General features: G+C 41.3%; 1 protein-coding gene across 1 annotated transcript in view; it reads left to right on the forward strand.

Moving 5' to 3' along the window:
- The window catches only part of rgs3a (regulator of G protein signaling 3a), a 103,922-nt gene that overhangs the window by 16,107 nt on the left and 65,188 nt on the right, over positions 1 to 22,627 (forward strand). The window contains exons 9-14 of the mRNA XM_028417575.1: positions 937 to 1,027; positions 10,494 to 10,561; positions 19,574 to 19,655; positions 20,236 to 20,341; positions 20,449 to 20,881; positions 22,490 to 22,538. Of these exons, the coding sequence (XP_028273376.1) occupies positions 937 to 1,027; positions 10,494 to 10,561; positions 19,574 to 19,655; positions 20,236 to 20,341; positions 20,449 to 20,881; positions 22,490 to 22,538 (829 nt within the window). The remainder of the gene's footprint in view (positions 1 to 936; positions 1,028 to 10,493; positions 10,562 to 19,573; positions 19,656 to 20,235; positions 20,342 to 20,448; positions 20,882 to 22,489; positions 22,539 to 22,627) is intronic.

Here is a 22,627-nt window from a genome sequence, read left to right on the forward strand (position 1 = left end):
CTACAAGCCCGTCCCTGTCTGTTTCCTGCTCTGTGTTTATGGGCTGTTATTTTTGTTAACCTGCTTTACTTGTCTGTCAGATCTTGTCATTTGTTTGCATCCTTTTTTACCATGTTGTGCTTTTTTTGCTCATCTTTTATTCCCTGCTTTCTCTTTTCATCTCTCTCGTATGTCTCCCTACTGACCAGCAGCTCTTTTTTCCTTACTCTTTTCCCCCCTTTGTCACATGTGCAGAGTAATATTGAACGACAGCATAAATCCCTCCCTGACTTTCAGGACATACACCCTCCCCTCCCCCTTCTTCTGTACAAGTTCACTGCCCGTCCTCCCCCCCTTGTCCCATAGCCTGCAGAAATCTGTCCACTCAGATGAGATGCTTTCATAATGGAGATTATTGTAACTGACCATAGCGTCACATTATTTAGTACAAAAGAGGAGGATTGTGTGTGTGTGTCTGTGTGTGCTGTAATAAATGTGACAGCAAAAAGATGGCATACGGTAACAGTGCCCTTGTTTGCAAGACTGTCCACATCATAAGGATTATGAGACAGACCTTCTGCTGCAGCCGGCGTGGTTTTATTTAACACACACAAAATAGATACATAACACACATGTACACACACACACCATCTGGTTCACAATGCGGAAGTGCAGAAGTAGGGGCATCAGCTGCTGGAATAAGCTAAAGCATTGTGAGTGATGAGTGTGTGTTCAGTGTTTGCAGCCCTCAAGGAGCAACTAAATTGAGTCTGTGTGTGTGTGTGTCCTCCTCTGTGTATGTTTGAGTGTGTGTGCAGGTTTATGCTGTCACTTAGATGATTCATGTTTATGGTAGTTGTCTTTAGGTTAAATCCCCAAGCTCAAAGTCACCACTTATGCAAATGTGTGACACACACACAAAATGACAATGTGTATTTGTGTGTGTGTGTGCTCCAGGAGGTTCAAGGATGGTACTACCTTCTTGAGGAAGAGCTGGGGAGAAAGAAGCATCTGAAAGTGCCCACACAACACAGCTGCCTAACTACTGGTAAGTTGATCATTAATCAAGCCGAGTACAAACCTAACAGCTTCTTGAATGTTTGTTCAGTTTCTTATAGCTGTTTGCATTTTTTCAACCAATTATGCTTATTCAAATTAGAAGGTGAAGCCCCTCCACATCCAGCGGACCACATGAGATTGTATTTCAGGAAAGAAAATTATAGTTTACTTATTGGTGAGACAAATAATAAAATGATTATAAATCATGCCACAGACATGTGTAAAGTAAGGGAAAATGAAGTGAAACTGCCAAGGGAATTATCTGTCAGCAATTTCTTGTCTCATATAATATGTGTCACCAACACTAACATTCACTTTACTTTAACTTCAACAACTTTAAGACTAATGATTGATCACACAATCCTGACTTTATCAGATTGTTTCATGTCAGATTATTTCTTAAACAGAAACATCTGAGTGGTCATTCTTAGAAGCTATTTGAAAGCACAGACATATAGGTTTATACCAGGCTGAGGTCACTAAACCTATGATGTGCCTGTGGCTGCTGGTACGGTGATTGATCTGAATGACTGTTAGGCTACAAGCACATAGCATGAAGATGACAAGATTAATAATCATGTGAGGCTGTGGTCTTATTACAAATATTGCAAAATGATTTCCAAAACAATGTCACATGGTGGCCCACTATGTATTCTGGGACTTTACTTCTCTCTATCTATTTTAAAGTTATAGTGTTGATAATATGAGCCATATGCAATTATATTGTAGAGTCTAGCAGCTCTAAATCTTTAGTCTTCAGATTGGAGGCAGGGCAAATGGGGAAACAAGGGATTAAGAGAGGGAAAGAGAGAGGGATTGGGAGAGTGTATCAGGGAAAGACAGAGAGAGCTGGATAGAGGGAGGGGTCTGAACGAAACCCTGACGCGTCACAGTTGCCAGTGAGAGAGGGAGAGAGTAAGAGTGAGAGAGAGAGAGAGAGAGACTGAGCTCCCATACCATTCGCTCCTGGAGTGGATCTTCCCCCTACACACAGACACACACACACTCACAGACATACACATTTGTTTGGACATTTCCTTTTTTCTCTTCTAACCACCTTTGAGTGCTCCTACTCTTCTTACTTATGTTTGCACTCACTCGTAGTTGGTGGTGGTGGTGTGTGTGTGTGTTGGAGTTATGCTTCTCTGTGCCACCCATAAGGGCAGCCTAGACTAGGTGAGTACTGTGTTTATGTTTCGTACCTGACTGAACGCAGCGCACATGTTTGGGAAGTTGCATGTTGTGTTGCAAAGCAACAAATTGCCACGTGGTTTGTTTTCAGAGTGCTAAAATGTGTTCTTCCCATCTCCCTCTGCTTATTTACTGTTGTTTCCTTACCTCTCTCTTGCTCTGCGCTCTCTCTGTTTCTCATCAGTGTGCGTTTATTGATGCTGATATTACTTTAAATCCTTCTTTGTAACCCTGTGCTTGCATGGCTAATCTGTCAATTCTGATCTAATTTTCTCTTGCTGGGATAAATTGGTTACAATTGCTTTTGAATGAAGGACCCCATAAGAGGCTTAGTGCACCCATTCAATGGATTATTATGTACCTAGGATGAGTATGATGCTATATATTGGTACACACATACTCTTTCACCAGCAACCCCTCTGTCTGTTCTCAGTGACACCGACATTCCTTTGCATATTCACGTTGATCCATTCTGGGTTAAGAGCATGACTGTGATATTATAGGACGTCAGCTAACCCATCCTAATTTCAACTGCTTGGCTGAACTGGGCTAATCTGCCTCATGCAACTTTAAAATTAGTTTTATGCTTGTGTGGATGGAACTGGGACGGAGGTATCAAATTGGACAAGACTCAGCCACCATGAAACAAAGCTTGCATGAGGGAATCCCAACTCATTCTCAGGGGTTATAGTACAAGTCTGTTTGTTATTTGTGCTGTAAGTCTAACTATGCAGAGAACTATGCACAGAATACCACAAACAGTCTTTGAGAATAAGTTTAATGATTATACATTTTGCAGGACATCGCAGCAGACAAAATACTGCTTAATGAACGTGTCTTTCCCAGTGGCAGTACTGCCCCACTACTGTCTCATCTGATCCGTGTTGGTGTGGGTGTGTTTGTGAGAGTGGAGGCAGCACACTCATGCATGCAGTTGTGCGTTGCCAGCTGGCAGAATGTGCAGAATGTAGGCCATGGAGGCACTGCTGCAGCATGACATGCACTAACATGGTAATGACCAAACCTCTTTCACTACAGCATCACTCAATGTGTGTTCAAGCGCTCTCTCTCTCTCTCTCTCTTTCTGTCTCTCTCCCCTCCTGTCTGTGTCCATTTATATTTGCCGTCTTTCAAACTGAATATCCTTGAGCCTTGTCTCCTGTCATTTTCATTTCACACTTCTCCATCTTACCTGTACTTTTGTTCTTACCCCTCTGTTATTTCAGATATCTCGGTTTCTGATGACAAAATGTGTTCTATCTATCTATTTAATGTATCACTAACAGTGATGTGCTATTCATACAGTAAAGTTTACCATTAATAAAACCACAGGAATGAGTAGGAGCCCTTAGAGAGGTTGAATCATCTTGTAATGCTTTCGGAAGGCCAATAAATCATTGAAAAAAATAAACCATGTATTCTAAAACTTTGGGGGATGGAGGAAAATTTGTGTCAGCACAAGTGGTACTATTAAAAAGACCCCAAGACCGACAAGTAGTATATTAAAACTATTTACATGTCTGCAGTGCCTGCAGATGCCCCTATGTGGGACTGTAAAGGAGTATAAAATTGAACTATGCAAAGGCAGTGTAGGAAGAGTTACAGAAAGTTGACACAAAGCAAGAATTTTTGACCAAAACCAGGTTAAAATTAAAATGTAGCAGAGCAGAAGTTGAGAAAAAATACTAACAGCAGCAGTGCTGTAGTGCTACAATACTGCTCCCACTTTAAAAGAGTGTCTGTCGTTATTAGCAAACATCATCTGTTGAAACAGGTCTTTTACTGGTCTGCCATTTAATCCATGTTAATTTGCACAGACTCACACCAGAGGTGCACTGTTTGGAGCTGTGTGTCTGACTAATCCCTCACTCAGAGACCTGTGCCATGTCAGAGTTTTGGGTTGTGCCAGGCCAAATCCCTGAGGACAGAATTACGTTGGACTGTGAAGCTGGCATGATGCAGCATCAACCTGACCTAATGAGAAGGAAGCACTGCTGGCTTTATGTGTGGAAATATGTTGGATATTGAAGGTCAACAAATAAATAAAAATAATAAAAAAGGGCAAATTGTATGATACATTTTTTTACCTATGCTGCCGCAGTGTATAGAATGCTTCTTATAAACATTTGACATCAGAATGTCTTAAGCCTCTTTTTACTTCTGTGGCTCAGGCAGAATTTTCTCTTCCATAGTATTAGGCTGTCTGTTTTTACAAAAACCTTACCCACCTAGCGCTGACAGCTAATTACACTGTAGGTCTACAGTAAAAAGGCTGCCATCTTAACTTTGCTTAACATGAGTTGAGAGGCTGTAGAAAGGCTCGATGTGAGTGGCAGATAAACAACATTTTCTGTGATAAGGCATGACAAGGCAATTAGTGTTAATTTTCAGGACACATTTTGTCTTGTCGCAGAAGGAGCCACAGAGATATTGTATGCAGCACTTCCAATGCTCTCTGAGCAGAGAAGAGTGTTTGAGGAACTCCCTTGTCTCTGCTTTTTTTTTGGTTTAGTGTGTCAGTAGTGACAACTGACCCACAGTGACATGTACGTGTGTGTTTTTTCGACCATGGCTAATGCACTTCCCTCAAACGAGCTTACGATGTGGGTCAGGTGGTCTGTATGTGTGTGAAAGCAAAAATAGCAGAACACCCACTGGGTCTGTGCTTAAAAAGTGTGTCATCTGCATCATGAACACATTTGTTTCACTTTTCATAATGGACCAATAGCAACCCAGACACACTGTACAAGCTCACATAAACACAAGCCAGCTTTTCCAGATGGCAAGCTGTGCCTTTAAATCAGCAGATTAAAATGTACACGATGTGATTAACTTATATTGGACACGACGTGGGGGAGGGGGGAGTGTTTTTATAGTATAAATATTCTCTGACACTGGCTGTGATTGGTGTGTGTATGTGAGAAAAAGAGGAAGAGAGTATGCGATGGTGTGAGATAATGTTTTGGCCAGTGTATGTATATCTGGCATGTCATGCATCTAATGTTTTCTCTGAAGGGTAACATTGACCCAAGGCTTACGTCCTCTTGTGTGATGTGAAGAGTTTGACCCTCTGGGTTACGCTCTTTGCTGCTATGTTACACATTGTTCTCTTGACAGCTTTTGTTATGTAATATGACAAAATATAATATTTGAAATAATAGTTTACCGGTAATTTGAAGGTGGTTTAAACCACAACAACATCATTAATATTATTAGTGTAACATCTAGATTTTTGCTTTTATGACAAGTCCAAATGCCTGAGAGAAAAAACCTTGTAGTCTCACACTCGCTATGCCCCCTCGCAGGTCAGCGAAGCTGATAAGAGGGTCAGACAGCTGTTAACCAGGCAGAGTCTGACTGTGGGTGTGTTTAGCCATGAATGTGTACAGACTTTAAATCTCCAAACAGCATGGTCTTTAATCTAAAGGTGGCGGACCCTTGCATGTGTTGGGGTCTGAGGCAGGAAATTGAGACGGCTCAAGGTGTCCTGAACGCGGGGCAAAACTACATTATGTAAATGGAATATAATATGAAATGGAATATTCCGGCTTGTCACATATCACTTGCTACTTTTGGTCAAAATCAGTATAACCATAGTTAATCAAATCCCCTTAAAATACAGTGCATATAATTTAGAAGTAGTGTAGAAATAATAGAGGCTGCTCATGGGTTGATGTGCTGGCTGTTGAAAACCAAAATGTCATTTAATGGAGAAATAGACTTGTGTACCTCAGCAACAGTTTTTATATATCACATTCAGCACAGCTGTTACTGCATGGAACAAAGGCAGAATTAATGTGCTTTCCAGTAATATTGATGATCTTATTATTAATTTCTTCCTCTGCTGCACCAGAGGAAATGCAGAATATTTCTGTTGAACACAATGAACCGATGCCGGTTGAACTTTATGATTTAGTGAATTTGAGGGGCATTATTCAGGCTGGATTTGAAATTTTCATCTCAATCTCTGAACATTTCTATGCTTATTCTCTTCAAATCCTTTTTACCAATCTGTATCAGGGACAATCATGCAACACTTTGAGTCAATGGACAGCTGACATAATCCTTCCTGACTGCTCTCCCTCGCTCGGAACAGAAACAGGAAATGAAATGCGTCAGTTACCACTGTCCGGCTAACCAAAATGCCCAAAAGTCATCACACCGTCTTGTTCCGTGTGGTATCATGCAAAAAAAATGACTCAGTTTAGTTGTTGCTCAGGAGTTTGTGGAGGCAGGCAGAATCAGGGCACAGACATCTCTCATACTCACTCTGTTTTAAATTTAAATGATATTCTTGTGTCATGTTTGATATGTATTCAGCCCTTGGCTGGTAGTGTGCAGATAACTCAGGCATAAATAGAATTCATTCCCCTTAAGTATCAAAGTATGTGGTGAACACATGCAGTGCATTACCTGTGCATCCACTTACAGGCTGGATGCTGGTTTTACAATATGCATGTATGTCCTACTTTGTGCTGTTGTTTGCATGACTTAAAACAGGATTGCAAAATATCTTAAGAACTATGATATATGAAGAGACTGTGTAGTAAACCCTATCAAATTAAAGACACTTTTCTGTGATGCTTTAAAATAAGTTTCTGTGTTGTTTTGGAGAACCGTTGTTTGTAAAATATTTTACTTGTGCCTTATTGTAGCCTACTTATTGCCCAAGCATTGTTCTTACAGCATAAAAAGCAGGTCAGTTGCACATCTGTCAGATTTAAATTGCACACGTAAAGTCGTCCTGCATCCTCTGGATTGACCTAACAGAGTTATGTAAATAGCAGCAGCAGCAGCAGCATTGTTATCTAAGTCTGTGAACTGGTGTCTGTTTTGGTGCCTACATCCAACCAGCCAGTAACCACCTTTTCAGAGTGTGTACAGTAAAAGCTATTTCCTAATCCACCTAGTTTTGCAGAAGAATGTAACTTCTAATGTGGTAAAGCCAATGTGGAGATGAGCCTTATAGGCTTGCATATAAGGACACAACCCCCCCCCCCCCCCCACGCCGCCGTCTACTTAAATCTGTAGTCAACCACCTGAGAGAACTGCACTGCATCTAGCATTTGCTGTACTACCCTTCCCATATCTTTTTTTCCCCTTGAACATCAATTTGTACATTGATGATCAAAAACAGCCTCGGGCACATCACTGTATTCAGTCTCTCAGCCGAGGGGTGAGTCACATTTATTCACCAAAAACACTTATCACTCAAAGGCTGCAGAGACCCTGAAATACAAAATGTGAGACTCCATATGTGAAAATGTAAATATTAACCCAAAGCAGTATTTCTTAGTCAGATACTTTCACAAACATCAACAAAGAAAAGTTTGCAGAGGTCATCTATGTTGATGTTACCGGGTTTGAAGTTTGAATTTCATTGTGTTTGTCATGTTCCTTCTTGTAGCTCTGTGTACTGGAAGCTGTCCTGCACAAAATGTCAGTCATGCTGCACTATAAAGTATATATGTGTGTCATAGCTTTGCCTCTGTGATCTATCTATCAGCTCTTCTGCTGTGTAATAGATGTCTGTGTGTAGAGACTGACTTGTTCACTGAGTCCCACCTTTAAACATTCACTCTAGTTGTTCAATAAATTGAAGCGTCTGTGCAGCCATCGCTGTAAATCACTTTCTAAACAACCATGTCTGTGTAATAGAGGTTTACAGCAACGATAGCAGCCGCGGTTGTAGAGTGCACTCACATATTGTGCTTCTCCAAGTACTGATATCATCAGACTAAAATGTGCTGATTGAAATGTGAGTTTAAAGATTAGCAAGCAAAAGCTTACTTTTGCTAGTCCTTGTTGTGTAATGTCTTTATGAACGGTGCTGTTTAAATGATCCCATCCATAAAGCTGTAGTTGATTCTAAGAAACCCACGAAGTGGAGCCAGTCTCCTCCTTTCTTGGCTTTTCCTCTCTCCATCAAGTGTTTACTTGTTTGTGGGGGTGACAGCAGTCAAAAAGAGGGACCGAGTGTCAAGTGAGTGAGTGGCGCAATGAGGGACTTGAGCAAAGTCAAGAGCTTTTCATGTTCTGGCAGTTTTGAGACTGGCAGACTCAACAGCAATAGACTTCCAACACCTTTTGATTTCTTTATGCTTGCCTTTTTTTCACTGTTTTCCTCGTTAGTGTCATCATCTGTCCCTAAATCTTCTTCTGCTCTCCTCTTCTCCCTTTGTTCATATTTTTTTAATTTATCTAAAGTATACTTTTCCCACTGTCCACTGATCCATCTGTTATTGTTCCTCCATCTTTTTTGTGTCAGTCATGCTGGATGCTTCCCGTTGCCAGCTCCTCCATCTCTGCATGTGTGCCCTCTCTGCTACTTATGTCTTACCCAGACAAAGGGCTCCTCTTCTGGGCTTGATTCCAGCCAGGTTTGCTGTTCTTTCCTTCTGAAACCCTGGATGATTCAAATTCACAAGTGACAGAATCCCTTCTTAAAAAAAAGTCCCTGGGTAACCATGGCAACTAAGACTACTTGAGTTAAACGATAGGGTTGCAGAAGAAAGTATAAACTGTGTCTAGAATTTTGAGAGACACTTACCTTTAGTAGTTAGACTGCAGATAAAATTTAAAGTTTCCTTCCACCCAATAGTGCTTTTCTTCTTACAGTTAGTAAATGTGCAATGATGTTTTGTTTATAGTTAAAAAAGTTAAAAAAAACATTGTTTTAGATGCGGTGTGTTTTTGAGTGGTATACTTTATGTACACGTTTGAGTAAAATTGGCATTCTTGAGCTGGTAGATCTCAGTTGACCTCTTATATCCTGCACCACACACTGAGACTCATCATTATAAATTATCCTCAGATTCCCCAAACTGACTGACTCACAGGTTAGAAAAAGATAACATGTCCTCACACGTACCGTAATAGATGGATTGCTAGTGACTTCCAAATTGTTTTCTTTGAAACGCTCCCTGCACTTTGTTGTTTGTTTTGTTTGTGGTTAGGGTTTAGGTAAGAAAACAATGTGGTTAGGTTTAGCAAAAGATCATTGTTTGGGCTTGTGATGGATTCTCTGTCAACATTACTAGCCAAACTTCATCTGCAACAAGCTTCTCTGCCATTTTCTTGAGTCCCATTAGCTGATTTTACATGTGCTCCATACACACAATCAAAGGAAGGTGCTAGCTACACAAATACCACATCACATACCTTAGAAACTGATTGTTTTGTTAGTGTGATTATGTGTTTAAAAAGGTATTCTTTCGGATGTTATTAATTGTTAATATTATTGAGTGATCATTGTTAGAAGTATGTTAAAAGTTGACTGCTGATGGTGTGATGGTACTAAGATAATTGTGTATACTTTTTAGCATTTGATTGTTACTTATTCAAACTAACGTCTAAATGTTTTACTCCCATGAAGTATTTAAAGGCAGAATTTAACTGATGTGGGTGCATAATATAATTACTGCAACTCTTCCCAAGGTGAACAGAACACTACACTATTTACACGGTTGGGCTCGTGCTGTTTGGGCAGAGCTGGCATAGTTTCACAGAGCGGGGATAATGTCTCCTATGGTGATGGAGGTCGGAGTGTGACAGAAGAGTATAGAAAAAGGGGGATAAGGGGGAGGATAGACACATCAAACAGAGGGGTGGTGGTAGTGGGAGATGGCCGGGTAGCTCTGTGCGAAGTTTTAGAGAAAGGGAGAAAACTGAAATAAAAGGTGAGCAAAGGATATAGATGCATGTAAACAGAGGGAAAGGCAGAAGGAAAGAGAAAAACAGAGAGAGGCCGATTTGCATTGTGGCCAAAAGCTGAATGCTGCCTTTATGAGCAATAGTTAAAAGGACACTGAGGCGTGAGTCCCAGTAACCATAGCAACTTCCCAGGAGCCCTGTGACGGACGGATAATAGAGTGAGAGAGGAGTTCCTTTTCTCTTCCTCACCCCTCCCTCCCTCCTTTCTTTCCTCCCTCTCACTTGTTCTCACTTCCATTCCTCTCTTGGGCAGTTTGTTGGATCCTTGCATCTTACGGGATTTTCCTAGACGTGGCTGGCCAGTTTAGATTTTTTTCTCATTCGGTCTTTTATGCTCGTTCTGAAGTTTGAATCTCAGCCCAGCGAAGGCTGCTCCAGACAACTGTTGCCGTAATTACTTGTTGTTATCTGTCCGAGTCACTTTTATGGACTCTCAGAACTATTTGAGGACTTTATTTTTGTGCATCCAAAAGGCTATTTTGCATTGGCTTAGGGAAAAATGTGCTCCAAAGGCACTGTCTCAGCCCGTGATTCTTTTGTCTACATTTCAGAAGCTGTGCTGTCAAACCATGGTGCTGCCCCCGAGACCAATCGGCCGGAGAATATGCAATGCTTAACAGTAAGTGTCTTAAACCTTTCTTACTTTAAGTGTATGAGTGTATGTAAACTGTAAAGAGTGTGCATGTATGTGAACTTAAGCAGCAGATTTTTTTGGGAAGTTTAATAAGTGTGAGGCCATGTGTGTGTATGTGTGTAATAATGCTGTTGCTTGTCAGTGTTTATTGGGAATATTTCTTCATACAGGACAGGTACACAACTTTTGTCTTTAATGATTGGAAGCTGCATGTGTCCTGTGTCTTTTGATTGTCAGCATGTGCGTGCACAGTGAATGCATAGCCCCATTTAATGTATAAAGTAGATGACCCGTGACATTGCACCATGTCCAACAAACTCATCATGCATAAACATGCCTTAAGTGAGATATTTACTGCATGGATTCCATGCTACACATCCTCAGCAGCCATAGCAACTAATTGAATTATGCGTTTGAGCTTCGAGCAGTCAATGGAGCAACATGTCATTTCTTGAAAAGGCAATATTTATCAAAAGGCTCACTTGCATGTGAGTCACATGTGGAGCAAAATGATGGTTTGTCATGAGGAAAAAAAAGGGGGGAAAGAAAATTGTGCAGTCAATGTGAAGCCTGTCTCTTTCTTATGTGCTCATGAGATCACAGATCTCTCTGCATCTTTTCAGTTTTGTCAAAATATTTCATGTTAAACAATTAAATAAATATATATTTTTTTCAATTTCCACATTGATAGCAGGTGCAGTATTAAATAGGATTGAGGATCACTTAAAGTATTTGCACAGACAAAGGGGCATGACCGGTCATACTATTTTACTGAGCCAAATAGGAAGCACTGGAACAGATTTACATGTGAGGACCTCAGTGGTTTACTGCATTACACCATTGTGTGGGTCTCATTAGGGACATCGTTCGAGGATTTCCTGTTTTCTCCCTATTTGGAGTGCTTGCTGCTTGCTCTGGTCTTGGAGTTGTGCTCCATGATATGTGCCCTGGTCTGGTTTGCATATGGCTGGCATATGGTTTTGCCCGTAGCTTCCTTGCTTTAGCTAGTGAAGAGGTTCATTCAATAAGCTTGAAAAGAATGAAATGTGATCATAGCTGTCAGTCTATATACTTTTTTTTGTTTGCATTTGTAGTGTCATTAGTCCATCATAAAAACATCTTAAGACTAATGACTGCCAGTTTTGCATTCATGTTTTCGATCAGCCTATGTCTGAAGCAGTTACTGTGCACTCAAGGTTTCTCTTTGTGCTAGGAAAGCACATACCCCCAAAGCAGAAAACCTCAAATCCTTATCCTGCCTCCTAGTTTTGTGGATCCAAAGGCATCTTAATAGAAAACAAATCCCTCCCAGCTGTACACTGGTCATGGCAATATTTTTGTGGAAGTTTTTTCTTTTTAAAGACAAAGAATCAATAATCACCATATTCATTAACAGAACAGGGCCTCTCACATTTCACCCTTCCACTATCACACCACAGATAGGATTTCCTTATTGCCTGTGAATGCTGTATCTTTTGTCCACACTTAAGTGGTGGGGAAAGATTTACTCCCCCTTCTTGTTGATCTTACTAACACCTAGTGTGACAAACTTCCTGAGTGATATTCATGCAAAATTGTGTCAGCATGTTATTAAATTTAATTCTGCCTGAAAGGATGCAAGGAGGACAGTGGCTTTATTAAGATATGGCATGGTACAAATTGTCTGAGAAGTTTAGGTCTGTTAATGATTGTTGGTTAGGTTTACACATAAAAATGACTTAGCTTACTGGAAACATTATGGTTTAATGTTAAAATCACTTCTTTGTTGAGACTAGGGGGGAGCTATGTTGACATAGTTAAAATATTATACACAGTTCAGAGAGAATTGTGGTCATGGTCAAGAAACACCATTGTTGACTTGTGGTTGCAAATGAGAAAACAAACTGCAGTCTCCCATGTTAAAATGTGATGCCTACGTGGAAGCACACCATCTAAGTAATTACAATGGTGCCTTTGAAATAGCATGTGCAATGGTTGACATTACTCTTCTTCTATGGTGTCCTTACTTTTTAGATGGATTTTGCTTGAAGTGGTGTTTGAACACACAGCTTAAGAGATACATAGAGGACTACGTTTTTAAAATAACTAATGAATCTGAGCTTTACTGTTAGTGGAGATTCTACTAAACTACTTAAGGGTTTTTGTATTACTGAATGTGATTATTTACTTGAGAAAGAGAATATTATTCCTTTGGATGCCTGGAGCGACTGAAAGTTAAGCTTATTCAGCAGATCAGTGTGATACTAAAACATATCCGTGTTGCTTTAGAAACACTCTAGGATGTCATCTCTGTGGAGAGCAGAGCTCATATGGAGCTTATGTACCTAATAAGCTAACTGTACAGGATTGGACAGAGGAGATCACTTTCACTTTTCACACACTCTTGCTTTCTCTGGATAACACAGCTTAGACACACATAAAACACACACAGCTGGGGACGACTGGCCATCGCTAAGTACTAGTGCTGCATAGGACCCTGTGTTTTCACAAAAACGTTAAATTTCAGAATAATGTGCCACAGTCAGTTTTTTAAGAGCATTGTGTAGCTTTTAAAGTCATGGAAGGAGGGCAGCAATCATGTGGAAAAGTTTTACATCCGTATTTGTGAATGGTCTCTTCCTCTCTCCTTCCCAGCGCCTCCCTCCCTCCTTCTCGTTCTCCCTCTCTTCTTCTTTATCTCTGGGTGAATCAGAGTAACCTATGATTGTGCGGTTTGTGTGGGACCGTCTCAGGGGAGAGTCTAGGGAGGGGGTAAAGCACATTCAGAGACTAAATTAGGGGAGAATGGAAAACCTTTTAGACTTTCTCTTTTTTTCTGTATCTGTGCTCGGTAGCCTTGTCCTCGCTCCCTTCCAGACCGCTGCGTATTTCCTCTCTCACTGTTGTGTCCTCCACCACCTCCCTCTCTCTCTCTTTTCCCTCTCTTTCTTTTTCTGTCACCCCATGGCCATCACCCTTCCTAGACAAAACGCTCTGTGGTATCATTAACTGCCCACTCATTTACCGACTCAAACATGTTTCAGTGTTTGATGATGGCCTTACACATGAATACTCTCGGTAATTTACACAGGGCTCATTAAAGGCTTTAAGATGTTGGTGGAGATAATACTTGATATCCACAAAGGAATGTCCCACAGAAAACCACAAGGCTATTTCCAGAACATTTTCGTGTCCACTAACTACAGTTTTACAACTTTCCTCCACATTTTGCTTAAATTATTGTTCTTGTACTAGTTACTTAATACATTTAAAGAGCAGCTTTATGCTGTGCAAATCCTTTTTTTGCAGTGATATTCTTATTGAAAAATTGTTGACCATTTAAAAACACTTGATTTTTTTAGCTTTCGCAGTAATCAGGAAATGTACCTAATAATAAGAATCTGAATATACTTTATGTCAGTGATCCTCCAAAGCAGGGATTAAAGGGCTGACATGAAACATAAGAGGAGTTGCCAGTGTCAGTGTTTACAAATTATATTTACAGGCATTAAAAAAAAGATCTGCTCATATCATTGGCGAGCAGCAGAAAGTAAAATATTAACAATAGTTACGCCCTGGACAACGTGTCCCCCCCCGCATCCCTTTGCTTGTCAGCTAGCATTAGCTCTTAGACCGTTTCTGTGTAACTGGGTCTGACACCTGTGTCTGACGGGACAAGATGGGAAGGAGGGGCGAGGTGAGCTGAATACAGGACAGAGACGTTGAATTTTCTCATAATAAACTTAGCATGGTTGGTTTTATTGCTGAAATGTATGAGAGTGTTTTGGGATCTGGCGTCTGTTAAATCCTTCTCTTTTCTCTGCGAGATGTAGAATGAAGAAGCAGTTGTTATTGGTCTTTTGTGTTGAAACCTGTTGCATCATGTTTTATTTTTAACAATACATAGAAGTCAACATGAGAGGATTTGGTCTTTGGTCTTCACCTTGTGAAGAAGTTCAGCCTTGTCTAGGCCATGGCTAAGATATAAGAATGGGCTGCATGAAACACTTTGTAACTTGTGTCCCACTCAGGCTGTAAATACAGTTTTGTTTAATTTAACATACATTAGGCAAATTTCTTAAATGAAATTTAAGTTTAGACTTATCTGTCTTGATGTTGAAGCCATGCGCTTGTAGTATTCACTCTGCCTCAGGAGGTTTGTTGTCATCTCATATTATGCACAATGTCACCTCTAAAATCTTGTACCTGCTATGTAGTTATGAATCTATATGCTGAGCTTCCACTGTTTGAATTTTAAGCACAACTTGAGCTGTGACCCTGAACTTGGCCTTAGACCCATCTTGTGTGTTCACTGGCCTGGAAGACGCCTCCTCCTTTGATAGCTGTTTATTCAGGTCAGAAAGAGAGGGAGAGATCCCACACTACTAAAAAACCAGATTGGCCTCGTCTGGCTCCTAGACAAGCTTTTCAAACCCTTCTTTCACTCCTCACACTAAGACATGCTTTCTTCTCTCCTTTTCTTCTCTCCATCTAATCCGTCCTTCTGCCTATTTAGAGGTGAACAGCGCTGCGTGAAAGAGAGAGAAAGTGTTTTTGTGTGCTTGACGGGTAACCCTCGTCCTCTTGAAAAGGCAAACAGGGAAAAGCTGCCATTACTACTAGAATGAAGGGATCTTAAAACAACGGCCTTTTCTGCCACTTTATTAACATTGTAGAGACTAGTGCAGCAGTGCTCCTCTTTCACCCCGCTCTTTCTCTGTCACTTCTCTGTTCATGTTGCAGTCCGTGAGCCAGACATCCAAGCGATTAAAAGAATAAGAGGCAAGCTGGGAATTAATGGGGCTGCTAGGGGTTAGACTGGCCACTGTTATAGTCGTCATTTAACAAGCTTTTTCCTGAGCCTCCGCTGAAGTGTTTGTTGTTATTATTTTTGCAGTATTACCACCTTTTTTCCCAGACATACGGATATTGAAAACAAAAACAAATGTAATGTTTGGATAACTGGAAGAGGAGGGGGGGATTGTTCAGAGTGCGCAGACCTGTGAATTTCCGTGCTGTGCTGTTGGAGGTGAGGGGGAGCAGCTGAAAGGAAAAGCAGAGGAAATATGGAAGTTGAAAACATAACAAACAAGCTTAATGTCTGGATGGAGAGTGGGGAGTGTGGGAGCTGCGGTGGAAAGAGTCTGATGAGGTGCGAGGTTTGATTGAGGTGTACATGTGTGTGTGCCCCACTGAACAATGCCTCTGTCTTTGGTTGGGAAATGTGGTCATTAGAATTTGTTCGAAGTCGTAAGCAATCAGAAACATTTCCGTTTCGAGTGCGCATGGCGGAGGGTACAATCCTCATTCAGACCCTCCCTACAACTTCTTTCAAAAGACCTGCCTTTCACACTCCTATTCATACATGTCTCATCCAGTACTACAGTACAGAGTATATTTGCAAAAGACTGCAGGCCGTAGCACCTCTCACAACCTCATAGTGTGGAGTCAGGAAGTAAACTGGTCTTATCGGGGGCAGACACACAAAGCCATCCTGACTGTAGAGTGGTGAGGTATGTGTAAGTGCGTGTGTATGTGTGCATGTGGAGGGGGTGGCGGTGGTGGGAGCCACTTCCTCCTATTCTTCTGCTGTTGAAGAGTTCCCATGAGCGCCCCTGCCAGGAGCTACAGTGTGGCCTGAGCAGGCCGAGCCAGCGCCAGTCTCGCCTACATGACGCCGCCACACACTCACACAGCTGATCTCTGGCACAACTGCAGCTTCTGTTGATCAGGACACAGAACACGGAGGTGGACGCTGGAATACAGGAGACAACAAATGAAAGAAGAAAAGAAGATTGAACTGAAGTTTTAAGACATGGTGATGCTGATGAAACAATTGGTACAGACTGAACACAGTATTCTGCATTGATGTGTGGAGTCATTACTAACAAACCTTGAATGGCAAAAAGTGCAGCTGGAGTTCAGTGGCAAGAGAAGTGTATCTTTTGGAGGACAATTGATGCAGAGTAAAGGCCAGTTTGGCTAAAAAGAAAACGTCAAGGACTGTTTTTGTTATATTTTGGTTTTCCAAAATAGTTGAGTCACCTCAACTGGACTGTCTCCAGGATACAGCAGGTCTAAGCCACCTCAGCCACTCTTTGGGCAGCTGTCACTGCTGTGATGATCCACAACACGCTAAAGTCCAACCAGCTGCCGGAGTATAACCCCAGGAGAACACACTCAGCCGCGCAGAGAAAGCTGTGGCGATACTCAGGATGCAGAGGGGCCAGCCAGGTGGAAAGTCAGCGTCGCAGTGTATGTGTGTTGTCTGCAGACTTGAACACTGGAGAAGGAGGAGGAAGAGGAGGAGGTGGTAGTGTGATACATACGATCCACGGCCTGTGCCACCTTTGCATCGGATGTAGGCTGCCTCAGGTGTGTGTTAAATACAGCGAAAGGGAGTGCACCAAGAGTGACACTGCGAACGAAAGCTCTCTAAATTGTTCTTCTATAATTTATTTGCAAAAGATAATAATGATGTTATGTTCAATTACAACATCCTGCTCTTACTGTACAGAACAAAATGCACAGGACACTGGGATGTGTGTTTCTGAAGAGGTGGATCCAGCTCTCTGTCCTTTACATTATTTATTCCTCACATAGTGAAGATCTGATGGAGGAGAGAGTAGGATGAGAGGGGGCACACTTGCAATGATATGAGCTGACACCACTTTATGCACATCGCACATTTGACACACACAAAAACAAGAACCCATTTGTGAATTGACTGAGAGGGAACCAAATATACCAAAGACAAAAAAATGACTTTGTAAAACTGAGTGTTCGTGACAATAATACAGCGCGACGCGTGTGTGTTTTGTTGTCTTAGTCAGTGAACATACTGACCCAGATAACGCAGACTGCAGATATGTTAGTGTGTGGTTGTACGGTTTTATTTAGTGCATGTGTACCTGTCAGCTGTTAGCTTTTCCTTGCACTGTTTGAGTAGACATAATGATCGGATAGGGATTGGCAGGATTTCTCCTTCTGCCTTCATGCAGTTGCGCTTGAAGTGATGTTGGAGCACTGAGGCACAAGAAGGGAAAGGCTGTGTCACACATGCATGAACACATACTGTACACACACGAGCTTCATTTTGATGATACAATTTAAATATTTAATGCATGCTGGTAGTTTTTCCCAAGTCAGTTTGTATCTTCCTTTTTATGCACTGATAAAAAGGAAAATCCCACTGATATCAATTGTTCTGACTCTAGTCTCCTCATCTCTTATCCTCTCTTTGTTAGAAAATAATCCCTCTGCTGTCAGAACTTTAGAAGTTGAAAAGTGGTATCAGACTGCTTTCTCCAGACAGGCCAGAGGTCATCCAAGTGCTTGGACTCAACTATGCTTAGAAATTGAATTACTGCTCCAAAAAGACGCACAGCCTGAGGACAGATGGATAGATGAGGCTTGGTACTGTATAGGTTTCCCCCTTACATTTCATTTTCATTCATTTTTTTTTCTCATTCTCATTTTTCAAAGTGTTTGTTTGTCCTACTTAATACCAGTGAAATGTTTTGTTTCATACCATCTGTTCATTTGTTTGTCTTTGTCATCTGCTCCATCTCCGCCACTTTTGAAGTCCCACTGCCCTCCGTTTCTAATGTTTAATCTGTCTTTTATCTCTTTGATCCCTGCTTATCATCTTTTCATCTGTCTTTAGTTTCTATGTTCTTCATTCTTTTCGTTCTGTATTTCTGGTTTTCTCCATGTTTTGTCACATAGCCAGACTTCTGGACGATTATCTATTTGTTCTTATGCAAAAATACACACAAAGAGCACTGAAACAGTTTCAGCTATGTATAACAAAGGCTGCACTTTTCCTCCCATCGTCACAAATGAAGATGAGGAGCCACACAATCTGTTCACTCGTGTGTGTGTGTTTCTTCAGCCTCAGAGGAAGAAGATCTTTCCATAGAGGTTGTCCTGACATGCTGCATCTCATTTCTCTCCTATGGCCAGCTGTCATCTTAACCACACATTTTAGACACATTGAGCTGTGTCGCCTATCTGTAGCTCAGATATTTTGGTAGTGGGTAAAGGTTGGAGGCAGATGGAAACAGAGACTCATTCATAGACCTGAATGTTCAAGAAATATAGCAGAAGAACTGTTACACAGGGCACATGGAATCAGTGGACTATAAGAAACCGCGATTGTATCCGACATTTTAGGGTCATCACAAGCTTCAGGCCCCTGAATAATCACCGTATTCTCCAAGTTGCCGCATGTTGCTCATGGGCAGACTTTGTATTTCAGCAGCATTATACATGCAGTTTTGCTGTACTATGGAAATGTAGAGAGAGAGAGAGAGAGAGAGAGAGAGAGAGAGAGTAGGCGAGGGGATGTCTGTGTGTTTTAGGCCCCTGGTTGTCAGCAGATGAGATGGAAAGTGAGATGTTTTGGATGAAACTTTGTTGACTTTGGCTCGGACGTTCGGGTTCAGGTACTGAATGTTTGACGACAGAAGAGAAAAAGAGACAATAGCAAGGGCCATCGCAAATGTCTGTGTGTGTCTGTGTCTGTGTCTATGTCTGTTTAGATTTGATAAGTTTGATCAGATGGATTCCGTGTCTTTATGTTGTTCTTTTTAATTATAATGCTGAGATTTCTTTTGCTAGGAAACTACACAAGGTTTCCTAAAAAGTGATTATTTCTTTTTTTGTGATATCATGGACATACCAACTGTACACAATTTATGTCTAGTCAATAATGTGAATTTATAGACTGTGTGCTTCTGGTAGATTGAAGTGGTTTTATTTTTCCCACCACTGAACAAAGAGACTCTGTCTTATCTGTTGTGTTTCCCACAAACTCAGCTAATTGGGTTCACCGGGAAACTGCTGTCAGGACAGTTTTAATAGGAAGTAGAAACAGAATACAAATCTACTCAATCTGTAGGAAGGAAGTTGATTATTTTGCCAGCACGCTACTTTTGATTCCTCAGGCAGCGGTGGAGAGAATGAGTTCCTATCTTTGTATCACTAAATGACTCTGTGTGTGTGTGTTTTCTGCAGGTGACCATCCTTCGAGGAAAGGATGGATATGGATTCACCATCTGCTCAGACTCCCCTGTGAGGGTGCAGGCTGTTGATCCAGGCAAGTTTTGCATGCACATGTCAGTGTACATGAAGCTCAGCTGTCCAGTGTCCGGTGGGGTCGTTATTTAATTAAATTAAATAACTTCTTGGTCATAATATTTTTTTATTTTAGGTTTTTTACATTAGTATTTTCTAACTGTTCCATCCACTGAACAAAAGCAGAGATTTACTAATTGAACTTGCGTGCATACTGTGCAGTGTTCTCTGACATACTGTAGGGTAAGTTGCTGTTATAGTTGGTCTTGTTTCATATTGATTGACCCGAGTTTGACATTTCTTGTTCATCAAAACTTTCATGATTTATTTTGTTAGTACAATGTTTGTAGCTAGGCGATTACCATGAGCACTTTCTCAGACAGCAGGGTGTTGGCAGCCCTTGTGTTGGCAGGTCCCAGTTGTCATGTCTTTGACTCGGGCTGCTAATATACTGTTATCACTGTTCTTGCAGAGTGATCAAAAGAAAAAACACAAAAATATTTGGAAACATTTTTTCTGAAGAGTACAGGGACATTCTTATTACATAAAAAAGCCTTGAATAGCATGAAAGATGTTCACATTTTCTGTCTTCACTCTGGCAGGGGGCCCAGCAGATCAGGCTGGTCTTCAGCAGCTGGACACTCTCCTGCAGCTAAATGGTCAGCCAGTGGAGCAGTGGAAATGTGTGGACCTGGCCCATGCTATAAGGTAATAGTTCCACCACACCACAGGATTTATTTATTAAGAACGACTGATAGGTTTGCAGTGGTTGTTTTGCTGCTGATTTTGTCAACTATTTCTTTGTGTTGTTATAGAAACAGCGCCAATGAAATCACAGTGGTAGTGTGGCGTACTGGCCCCTCAGCTAAACCTAATTTTGAAGGCCTCATCCACCGGCCCACCTACAAGCCCTCCACTTCAAACTACGATGCCCCCTCCCCACCTATTCGCAGACGTGCACCAGATGTTGGCACAAGTAAAACCCCCCCAGCCGTGCCACCTCTTCCAGCCCACCACCGTGCCACTGCCGCCCGGCGGCTGCTCGTCAATGGCTCTGAAACTGGAAACAGCAGCGGCATGGGCATGGGGACCCTGGCATGGGGGGCCCAAGGAGGATCAGCCGAGGAACTAGACGGGAAACCACGACTCCTCCACCACCCTCATACTGCCACACTGAAAGGAACGAGGGTGAAGGCATCTAATGGCGACAACTACATCATCCTGGCGCCCATCAACCCTGGAAGCCAGGTACCACAGACTGGTGGTGGGCTGCACCTTCATCATCTTCTCCGTCCTCCTCATCCTCACCATGGTCATATGGTGGCTCATCCTAGATATGTCTCCTTACCTTTCATCCCCGGTGCTGATAGATAGAAGGACTGTGTGTACAGTATGTCCACAGACAGTTTGAGTCACTGCTGTCTCAGTGATTTGTGCTTTACAAGATGTTTTCTACACATTACATACTGTGCATATAGTTCAGAGTCATGTTAATGAAAGGATAGACTGAAAAGTAAGAGGGGATTGTAGCTTCTAAAATATAGCTGTACGTTATTATGTAAAGCTTTGGCAATATTTGTTTTATTAAAATTTACTGAAAGACTCTTATAATAGGAAAAAAGCACATTTAGAGTATCCTACACAAGTCATATAATTATTGTGAGCCATCAGTACTTAAAAAAAACAATTATTTCTGGCATTTAACAAAAAAAACAACATATTTCAAGACTAGACCTTTGCATATGTATAACATGCATGTACATGACATGTATATGGCATTTTATACAGCATTTATCGATGTTTGCATTCATTGATCTTGTGTATGAGGTAAACACTTTCATCATAAAACAAAATAAAGCAAAGTCCTTAAATCAAAAAAGACTGAATGATGATCTGAATTCCTCAGCTAACCCCCCCTCTCAATACTAACCTATTAACCACGTCAGTTTAACAAATCAAAAGATTCACGATGTGTGTGTTACTTGAACTAAATCCTTCTAAAGTCCTTTGGACACCTAAATGTCTGTCTCTCTGTGTGTCTTCTGTGTGTGTGTGTGTATGTTTGTGTGCCTCATGCACTGTCCATCATCTGTGCAAGTCTCAGGTTTGGGGTCAGCTAGAGGACATGGCCGTGTTTGACAAAGGAGCCGAGTCTGAAACATGACATCAGATTGATTTTAGAAGAAGCAGAAGTGTATTTAAAGAGTGCATAGCTTCAAAAAGATACATCCCTTTACAACCTCCCACTTCAAATAGCTACAACCTCTATCTCAAACAAAAAGGAGAGACAGGCAGGAGTTTGTTGAGGGTTTGTTGTTGGCCAGGCTAAACTCAGCCCTGTGGAAATAGGTCATGTTGGTGGCTTGTCACACAGACACAATACCCATACACAAAGGCCTTTGAAAGCACACACAACAGATACAGATAATATTTGTCCCAATAAACTGGCAGAAGCATCCACCTAGTAATAGCAAAAACTAGTAATATATATGTTAACTTCACTACTACTACTCCACCTGCTGTATTATCCTGAACGTCATGTGGCAGGGTGCCAGCTTTGCATCTTCACTCCCTCAGTAGATTGTAATATGTTATGACAAGTAGAAACCATCACCGCCTCGCTCGAAACCAGTGCAGTTCAAAAAATATGAGTCCTAGAAACTAAATTGAATGTCATGCACAGAACTGCAGATTGAATGCTTCATGGCCAAACCATTCATGTCCATATTTCTTCCACATTACATCATCAGTCTCATCACTGAAAGCTCCATATCATTGTTTGTATGTTTAGGGGGACCTTTATTTCAATCTGCCTGTATTTTTGCATTTTTCTGAAACAATGCTTTCTGCTTTCAGATCTTGAGGCCTGTTTATCAAGATAACCAGGGGACTTTGGGTAAGACATGCATTTTAACAGTGGTTGCAAAATATTTTAATAATGTATCTGTCCTGCTTTGGGCTGGTAACTGGGTTTTATTGACTTTTATGTAAGCT

Source organism: Parambassis ranga, chromosome 12 (genome assembly GCF_900634625.1).
Source record: "Parambassis ranga chromosome 12, fParRan2.1, whole genome shotgun sequence".
Classification (NCBI taxonomy): domain Eukaryota; kingdom Metazoa; phylum Chordata; class Actinopteri; family Ambassidae; genus Parambassis; species Parambassis ranga.